This window comes from Jaculus jaculus, assembly GCF_020740685.1.
Source record: "Jaculus jaculus isolate mJacJac1 chromosome Y unlocalized genomic scaffold, mJacJac1.mat.Y.cur SUPER_Y_unloc_4, whole genome shotgun sequence".
Taxonomy (NCBI): domain Eukaryota; kingdom Metazoa; phylum Chordata; class Mammalia; order Rodentia; family Dipodidae; genus Jaculus; species Jaculus jaculus.
The window spans coordinates 130,814-141,126 of NW_025423389.1; the positions used below are offsets into that span (position 1 = coordinate 130,814).

A 10,313-nucleotide genomic window follows, 5' to 3' on the forward strand; every position below is an offset into this window, starting at 1 on the left:
AGGGCATCTCTCCCTCATTTTCTTTAATTTTTTGGTTCTGGGTAAAATTTTATCTGAAAAACAGCATATATATATATATATATATATATATAGTCTAAAAACACAAACCATTGGAGAATGAAATATGAAATTGGGAGTGATTTCAGTTTTGGCGATCTCTGTTTTTTTTAAGCTTATTAAGGACAATAGAGGAATAACAGGATCACTGGCTCTGAATCTAAGAATAGGTATAAAATTAAAAAAAAACCAGATCCCCATGCAAGCTCCGGAACCCTGTTCCTCACATACCCCACAGGAAACAACATGAGTACTTTCGGTAACAATTCAGAATTCATGTTTACCTACTTGCCTCATCAGTGCAAGTTTAGAGTCATGTTTTTTTTTTTTTTCCTTTGGACATTTATGTATATAAACTCAGGTTAGATAACAACTTGTTTGTAAAAAGTAAAGGAAACTAAAGAAGCAATCATTTTTAACTAAAATCTGTTATTTTTTGATTACTGTTCAACTTGCTATTCTTTAGCAAAAAGCAGTTTCCATAGTGTCCATCTCAGATCTTATCGCTTTACAGTCATGGCATACCTCCCATTAAAAATAAAAAGATGAAGCATCAATCCAGTGATTAATTTGACATGGCTTTCATTGTGGTGGGGAAGAGTTGGCAAAGAGAAGAGAAAAACAGACAAAATGGTAACTTAAACACTTCAATGTACAAAGGTTTTCTGAGAAAGAGTGAAAGAGAGAGAGAGCAAGAGAGCGAGAGACTATTTTCAACAAGTGGAAACAAGCACTGAAAGCCCATGAGTCAGGCCATAGCCAATAGCCAATACCATGTTCTATCTTATGTAGCTTTCTATTTTCCCCTTCTCTTTTGCTTTTTTTATTTTTTTTTAATAAAATCTCTCCCCAAACCATCATCACTTTTAATCTTCCCCAGACTGGGCTTCATCTTCAGACCCTTCATCTCCAGACTTCTCCGGTGGAGGACTTGCAGACACCTTCTTTTCTGGAGGGCTCTCTGGCTCTTCTTCTTCTTCTTTGGGAGAAGGCGTCTTTTCCTTTGACACCTTTGAAGCTGTGGGGTGGCCCACCTTTCCTTTGCCTTTTACTGGACTTGGCGTCACTTTAGCCTTTAGTCTGGGTTTTGGCATCTTCTTTTCTTTTCTATCAGGTTTGGACTTCTTAACCATCTTTTTGTTGTTCTGTTTTGAACTTCCATAGTCACTGTCATCATCATCTTCCATTAGGAAATCCTCATCGCTGCCAGAATCTTTTTCCTGGAACGGTGGCTTGTCTTCTTCCTCTAGCTCTTCCTCACTGCCCACATCCTCCAAGAGCATCTCTCTCTGTTTAGATGCTGCTTTAGATGCTGCCTGCCATTGCTGGCACACATTTTTGTGATCATCTTTTTCACCTTCACTATCTTCTGCTGAGTGAGAATTATCCTTCTTGGTCTTCACATCTTTTTCTTCTGAGTCTTCACTATCTTCTTGTGAATTCTTTCCAGATGAGCTTTTGATCAGAGAAACCTACAAGATTTATTAAAAGAGTGACAGATTTCTGTCAGAGTACTAGATGACCCACGAAAGGTTAGTGGTAAGACCCTATTGCTGAAGACACCATATGCAGCTGACACGTAAAATGGAATGGCATGGCTGGAAGTCAGGAGATAATCAGTCCCAAGTCAGCGAGTCTAGTGCCAGAAGGTGCTAATGGGAAACTGGGGGAAATGACCAAGATCTGTCCAAGCAACTCATTGTCTAACCTAATTAGCAACAAATAACCTGATGTGATGCCCACACAAGTGCAATAGTGGCACACAGACATGGTGGGGAACCAACTGCTCTTGATTTGGCTAAATAATCCCCTCAGTGGTACGGGAACCATAGCTGGAGCTGGGAAACAAGTCAGAACCATATCCAAACATAATCACACTCTCCAATATCAAGCTACCATCAGTCATGGGGTACAAGAGGGCCTACACCTATTAAACCATCTAAAAAAAAACAAAGTAAGGGTTATCTCATTTGTCTTGGTGCTAACTTACTCTCCATTGGAGAATCTGCTTCTCCTTTTCAGATAGATGTAGATGTAAGGAGAGAGCCACCCCATCATACCTCAAACGGGCCCTGACTGAAACTAAGGAAAATTGGTGAAAGAAGCAAGGGTGCTGTTTTCCTGATGAACCAGATAGCAGCACAAGTGTGAAGGAGACCAACACAGAGAAAAATCAACTCCTACCAAGTCAGAGATCCAGAGCCTCAGAGGCCCCCAACACCTCATCACTGAAGCAGACCAAAAATGAACCCAACATGGCTCAGGGAAATTTTGCGAAAGAGGAGGAGGATAGCATGTTAGAGACACATGTTGGGTCAGGATATGCAGAGACATTTATCATACCAATAACTGTGGGCTGGCCTCACAATGCATGACCCATATACCTCAACAAGGAGTGGGCAATGGGGAGGAGGTATGTCATGGATGAGCCTAACAATGGTACCAAACTGCATGTATTTGCTGAATAGAAAACTAACTTAAAAAACAATCTCAGAGCCCAGCAAAAAGAAAATCACAATAGCCAAATAAACCATTCTCAAAACAGTACATAACACAAGGAAACACCATGCTCCACAAAACTCCTCATCATGGCAGGGATTAATTCAAAGCTCACAGCAATAACTTTAAATATTAGTGGTCTTAACTCACCCCCAAAAGACACAGGTTATCAGGTTGTATTTTTAAAAACTGAACCTTTCTATCTTCTGTCCAAGAAACCCACATCACCACTAAAGATAGACACCACCTTAGGGTAAAAGCTTGAATATTCCAACTACATGAATAAATAAACAAGAAGCAGGTGTTGCTATATTAATATCTGAGATGCAAACTTCAAAATAAAAGTAATCCAAAAGTACAAAGAAGGCCATTTCTTACTCATCAAGAGAATGATCCAACAGGAGCACATAAAAATCATACATATATATGCCAACCAGGTGCACCACAGTTTATCAAACAAAATCTACTTGACAAGAAAAGAGAAATAAACACTAACACCATCATAGTCAGAGACCAATACTCTACTATCACCAATAGATCATCGAAGGAGAATATCAGCAGTGAAATAAAGATAGCTCAACAGCATCATAGATCAACTAGACCTAACAGACACCTACAGAACTTTCCACCCCTGCGCTACAGAATACACATTCTTCTCAGCAGCCCATGGAACCTTCTAAAACTTGACCATATTTTAGGCCATGAAGCATGCTTTCATAAAGTCAGGAAAATTGAAGTAACTTCCTGCATCATGACAGATCACAATGCTTTTAAGCAAGGAATCAACAGCAAGAGATACATGAAGAATTCCACCAAGTCCTGGAGACAAAACAATACACTTTTAAACAATGAATGGATCATGGAAGAAATCAAAATAGAAATTGTAAAATTGCTAGACTTGAATAACTTAATAATGCATCAAAAGAATTATCAACTTTGATAAGGTAGGCTACACGCCAGGGATGTAGGACTGGCTTAACATACAGAAACCAGTCAACATAATATGCGACATAAATAAACTGAACCATAAAAATCACATGATCATCCTGATTGATGCAGGGAAGGCCTTTGAAAAAATACAGCACCACTTCTTGATCACAACACTGGAAAGAATAGGCATGGAGGGTTTATATCTCAACACAATAAAGGGTATACAAAAAGCTCCTAAAGCTCAAATAATACTTACTGGGGAAAAACTCAAGGAGTTCCCACTGAGATAAGGAAGAACACAGGGGTGTCCACTCTCACTTCTGCTCTTCAACATAGTACTGGAATTACTTGCCCAAGCAATAAGAAAGGAGAAAGTTATAAAAAGGGATTCAAATTTTAAGGGAAGAACTCAAGTTAGCCCTATTTGCAGATGATATGATCGTTTATATAAGTGACCAAAAAGTCTCCATCCCCATACTTCTAAAGTTGATACATTCCTTCAGCTAAGTGGCACAAAACAAAACAAAATTAATGCACAAAAATCAGTATTATTTGTGTATGAAAAGGACAAATATTCATAGAAATAAATCAGTGATGCTGTCCCATTTTCAATAGCAAAAAAATAAAATCCCTTGGAATAACACTAAGAAAGGATGTGAAAGACACATATAATGAAAATATAAACACACTCAAAAAAGAAATAGAGCAGTGCTTGATAAGATGGGGATAGGTAGAATTAATACTGTGAAAATGGCAATTCTACCCAAACCAGTGTAGAGGATTAATGCAATACCAATAAAATAATACAATCATTCTTCACAGAGACTGAAAAAAATGATATCAAAATTTATATGGAATGACAAAAGGCCTAAGATATCCAAATATACCTCAGTAATAGAAGCACTTCTGGTGGTACCACCATACCTGATCTAAAGCTAAGTTACAAAGCCATAGTGACAATAACCAGCATGGTACTGGAATAAAAATGAAACATAGATCAAGGGAACAAATTTGAAGACCCAGACTTTAGGGCAAGCAACTACAGCTGCCTGATCTTTGACAAAGATGCCAATAATGTAGACTGAAGAAAAGACAGCATCTTCAACAACTGGTGTTGGATAAATTGGATGACGATATGTAGAAAAATGAAATTAGACCCATTCATTTTGCCATGGAGAAAAATCAAGTCCAAATGGATTAAAGACCTCAGTATAAGACATGAAATTTTTTCAATTACTCAAAGAAATAATGAGAAGCACTTTGCATGATATAGGACTGGGAAAAGACTTACTGAACGAAACTACAGTAGCCAAGGAAATTAAACATGCAGTCAGTCAATGGGATCTCATGAAGCTGCAAAACTTTTGCATAGACAAACATACCACAACCAAAGTGAATAGATTCCCCACTAAAAAGGAGAAAGTCTTTGCCAGCTATACCACTGACAGAAACCTAATATCTAGAATATTAAAGAACTCAAAATCTAAACAATAAAGCATCAAACTAACCACTGAAAAAGTGGAGCAGAGAACCACATAGGGAATTCTCAGAGGAAGAATTACAAAGGGGTAACACACACTTAATAAAAATTTCAACATCCCTAACCATTAGAGAAATGTAAATTAAAACTACTATGAGATTCCACCTCACACCAGTAAGGATAAAAATCAAATGTAAACAAATGTTGGCAAGGCTGTAAAAAAAACAGTAACACTAATTCACTGGGGTTGGGAATGGCAGCTGGTAAACCCTTGTGGAAATCAATCTGGAGATTGCTGGGGAGGATGGATATAGGGTTGCCAGCAGATGCTGTTATTCCCTTACTGGGCATTTACCACAAAAGTTCCACATCTCAGTTGAGAAATATTTGCTCACCCACACTTATAGCTACTCAATTCCTAATAGCTCAAAACTGGAATCAACCCAGATGTCCATCACTGGATGAATAGATAAGCAAGATGTGGGACATCTACACAATGGAATTCTACTCAGCAGTAAGAAAAAATAACACATTGAAATTTGTGGAAAAATGGTTGAACTTAGAGCAGATCATACTCAGTGAATTCACACAATCACAGAAAGACAACCACCACATACTCTCCCTCATCTGCAGTTCCTAATCTGGATCAGCCCGAGTTGCTGACATAACTGAATAGCATCTTGAGGCTTGGACAATAGGAAGCATAGGGCTTAGGTAAAGGAAAAAGACGGTGTGGGCACACAACTGGACCCAAAATGAACTGGTACCAAAGAATCCTATATCCTGAAATTCTGACTAAAAGGTGGAATCCTCAATAGGTAGGACCTTAGAGGAAGCACCTGAATAGAAAGGCCCTGGAGAGAGTGAGATGAAACCTACCGTCAAATTTCTCATGTTTCTTTTTCTTCTCTAGCTTTTTGATTTTTCTTGCCTTTGGCCAAGGCCCGTAATTCCCTGTTCCAGTATGTTCTCGATATCCATAATGAGCTGATGATCAGAGAGACCTATTAGTTTTCCCAATACAAACAAGACCAACTTCTGTGAGAGCACTTGATTACCAACCAGAGTTTAATGGTAAGACCCTGACTGCTGAAGACACCAAATGCTGTTGACATGGATCATGGTTGTAATCAGGACGAGAGCCACACCCCACACAATTAGCCCATCGAGTGCTGGATGGAGCTACATGAGCTACCGGGGGGGGGGGGGGGGGGGGGCGGAAGTGGACAAAATCTGTCTAAGCAACTCAAAGTCTAAGCAACCCAGAAATAAACAACTTAACATGATGCTCACACAATTGCAATAGTGGCACACAGCCATGGTGGGTAACCAACTGCTCTTGGATTTGTGAACAGATCTGCTCAGTGGAAAGGGAATCATATCTGGAACTGGGAAACAAGTCATAATCATATCCCGATAATGGATCTGCTTTCCATTGTTACATTCCCACTAACCTTACACTATAAGAGTGTTTAAACCCTCTTAATTCTCTCTAAATTAGTTAACATTATCCTATTTAACTGGTGCTTATGTTCATACACTGTTGGAGAATCTTCTGCTCTTTGTTAGATGGGAAGTTGACCTGGGAAATTAAAGGATCTAGTGTTTCCACCCCAGCCGCAGCCTCAGCTGAAAGCACAAAAGAATTGAAGAAACGAGCAAGAATACCACTGTCTTAGTTAAGTTGTTATCAGCATAAGGGTGATGGAGAAAGATACTGAGGACACACAGCACCTACTGAGCTAGAGATCCTGATGATCCTAAGACCCCATCACTGAAGTAGACTTTAAATGCTCCCAGTATGGCACAGGCAATTTTTTGAAAGAGGAGGATGAAGGATTGTTAGAGCCACTAGTTGGGACATTTTGCACAGAGATATTGCCTCTCCCCTTCCTCCCTCACAATGCATAGCCCACAATACCCATGCAGTTGACCTGCATCTCCAAAGAGGCAAGCCATTTCAGAAGTCCAAGATTTGGAGGCTAATTTTACTAAGGACTTACTGCCTCAGCAAATGGGGCTTCCATTACTACATGGAACATATATGCCAAACATCATAGCGTTAAGACATTTTGTTAATTTATGAGAAAACTGATGTTTGGAATGCATGAAGTCTTGATTTTAATTTTAAATTATGCCTTTAAATGTATACAGTGTGTATGTACCACTTTTACTTTTTATGAAAAAATAATAAATGCCTGTCATTATGTTGCATGTTATAATGTATTTTGGATGATAGACTCAGATTATATATTGGGTGAACTTCCCATTAAACTAGTTGCATCAATTATGGGAAACTACAATCATAACTGTGACACTAACTTCCTTGTGAGAACTTGATTCAGAAAAGTTGGCAAACTCTAAAAGCTGGGATCATTTCTAACGGTGTCCATTATGCCTGCGAACATCATACTATGAACGGAGTTGATTTTCTTCATGTTTTTCCCCCTCTGTTATAAACTGGACAGTCCTTCCAAGACAGTTCAGACATCATCAGTATGTTGTAAATCTTCAAAGGTCCGGATTCATGATTTCTACCTATCACAGACTAAACCTTCTGTAAAAGGGACAAAAATGATCTCTCTTTTTTTTTTTTTTTTTTTGGTTTTACCTTGAGAGTTGACTAACACAGCTGGTTTTCTTTTCCTCCACAATTGCTGAGAGGTACACTCACTATTACTCTTTAAGTTGCCACTAGTCAAAAACATCAAAACAAATTTAGAAAAAAAAAAGTATGGTATATATGAATGAAGCTTTATATATTGCCAGTATAAGATGGCTCTCCCCCCACCAATTTTCCATGACTTCCCTTCTATCAATAATTGTACAAGCCCAAACCAAAAAGATGCTATAATGTCTTCCTTAAGTATTCACGTAAATGAATACAGTCTGAGGTTAGAGAATTTCACAATATGCATTTGTAATAAGGAAAACCTTTTGTAGAATTTAGATAGCCATTCTTGTGAAGAACTACATTCAATTCATTCTTATAATGTGCATGTTTGAAGCAGCCATACTTATAATCATGTGGTGCATAATTGGTATAATATTTTTGGATTGTTGCAGGATGGGAGATGTGGTGCTACACTAAGATGCTTACGTCAATAGCAGGTAGTCATGATAATTATACCCACCTACATCTTTATTATAAAATTGTTGTATCCAGACTCTTGGATAGGCATCATATGAATTACGGTGGAGCCACGAACCCTTTGGATTGTCAATTTTCCGTTCAACTGGTTCAAGATCTTCTAGCTGATAGACTAAAAGAATGACAAAAGTCAACCTCTCACGCACAAATAGCCATGTGTCAGATATTGAAAAAAAGTGAAAGGATAGCAAACAATACCATCTTGAAGGAAGATACCCTGTGAAGATTGTTTTTTTCTAGCCAAAGTAAGAAAAGAAGTACTTACATATAGCATCAAAAATCCAAGGTTTGTAATTGGCTGACTGAAGCCCGTAGAGTTAACATGTGCCATTTTCTCTAAATAAGGTTAGAAGACATCCAGCACATATCAACTAATATTCCACATGACTTTTACTTGAGGAAGTAGCAGCACTACATTACAGTTGACAGTCTAAAAGGAAACTGCGTTTTCACAGCTTTACTCTGTCTCACATCAACTTCTGACAATTGTCCCACACTCCTGTGTGACTTCCTGTGCCACATGCTGTTTGCAGCTCCTTCTATTCTCCTTTACAGTTCAACATTCAACAACCATCCTCTTTGACTTTACACCATGGGGAAAGTTTACACACTTTATCTGAATTCATAGACTTTGAAATCATCTGAAATACAGTCACTGAATTGAGTTTTCATTTTTATATCTGATTTCTGGTTTTCCTTTTCCTGTTGCTTATTCATTTATTGAATACATATGTGTATTCAGTATGCATTCCTGTGTGTATGCATGTGTGCATATAAAGCTTGAAGATGTGTCTGAGTGTTTTCATCAGTGACACATGGCCACACAAGACCTATCACTTAAGTGAAATGCCACTGATTAATGCGGCTTTGCAAAGTTCCACATATTCTCCTCCTGGCTTCCCCAGCACTGGGGGTCAGACATGTGCTGGCCTGTCTCAATTTTCATCTTGATAATAGCACTGTAACAAATGTTCTCAGAAAGCTCTGAACATACTTTCAACATGAATATGTTTCCTGAGAGTAGTTTGGGGAAAGGTATTCTTTTTGAGTTGATGTGAACTGGGTCCAGTGAGAACACAGTTGTAGCTGAAGCTGTCTCTGAAGGCATTATGTAGTTTAGGTTATCCCTGAACTTCTGATCATCCCCCATGCTAGTACATGTTGGTTGTGATTTCTGGCAATGGTTAGCATATTAAGGTTGTGCCACATTATTAGGTTCAAATGATGTTTTGAATTTTTAAATTATTCTATTTTTATTTACTTATTTAACAGAGAGAGAGAGAGAGAGAGAGAGAATGGGCTCATCAGGGCCTACAGACGTTGCAGAAAAAACCCCAGATGCATGTGCCCCTTTGTTCATCTGGCCAAATTGGGTCCTGGGGAATCATACCTCATTCCTTTGGCTCTGCAGGTGAATGCCTTAACCGCTAAACAATCCCTCATGCCCTGAGGTTCTCATTATTTGCTATAAATATGTGTATGGCTGCCAATGTTCTCCATATTACCACTTTTGTGCAAAGAATTCATGACTCTTTTTCCACTAAGAAATACCAGTGTGAGTTGTTGATATTAATACATGTTCTCACTTACCCACAAATGTCTGGGGCAATTCTGAATTATAATTTGAATCATGTACACTTGTAAAATGTCAGTATTTCATCCCAAAATTTTATTACATTGCCTCTCGTACACTAAGAGTGCTCCACATCCTCACCCAAGTCAAGGAGAGGTGACTTGCAGATGAAGATGTCCTCCTCCATGGTCAGGAGCAGATTCCCCTCTCCTTTTCTTTATGCCAATGAAGTGCATGGTCATTTACTAGGCTAGCTCTGGTAGGTTTCTTTTATACTGGCTGTTCTAGAACTCAGTATGTAAAATTCACATGTCCAAAGTAGTGGAGATATTCCTGTATTAATCATTGGTTTCCTGTCATAAGACTATGTTTTGCCATGCCTTCCTACTCTGACAACTCTATGGAATCTTCACTAAACATTACTTTATTTAATAAGTCATAGTGGCTGGCTATGGTACACACTGCTATAGTCCTTACACATGGGATGGGAATACAGAAGGCTCAGGATTTCCAGGTAATGAGCTAAAGATGAGGCCAGCTTGAGGTAGATGAGACCCTACTTCCAGAAAGGAAAGGAATAAAAACCAATTATAGTCATTGAGCTTGGTGGACTTTCACCAAAT

The 10,313-nt window shown here is 38.6% G+C and overlaps 1 protein-coding gene across 1 annotated transcript; it reads right to left on the minus strand.

Moving 5' to 3' along the window:
* Window positions 1–883: 883 nt before the first annotated feature.
* On the minus strand, window positions 884–9,877 carry LOC101615271 (nuclear ubiquitous casein and cyclin-dependent kinase substrate 1-like). Its single transcript, XM_045141204.1, has 3 exons — window positions 9,832–9,877; window positions 8,105–8,229; window positions 884–1,529 (listed from the first exon to the last, which is right to left on the minus strand). The coding sequence occupies exons 1-3, from the start codon at window positions 9,875–9,877 to the stop codon at window positions 924–926; spliced, it is 777 nt and encodes a 258-aa protein (XP_044997139.1). The 3' UTR covers window positions 884–923.
* Between the last annotated feature and the right edge of the window lie 436 nt (window positions 9,878–10,313).

Bases quoted from the DNA above. Each gene is read 5' to 3' on its own strand.
- LOC101615271 (XM_045141204.1), bottom strand. From the start codon at position 9,877: ATGGAGGAGGACATCTTCATCTGCAAGTCACCTCTCCTTGACTTGG. The intron at 8,230-9,831 runs GTGAGGATGTGG...TCATTCTTTTAG, and splicing joins GTCACCTCTCCTTGACTTGG to TCTATCAGCTAGAAGATCTT. The intron at 1,530-8,104 runs GTAGGTGGGTAT...TAAATCTTGTAG, and splicing joins AACAATTTTATAATAAAGAT to GTTTCTCTGATCAAAAGCTC.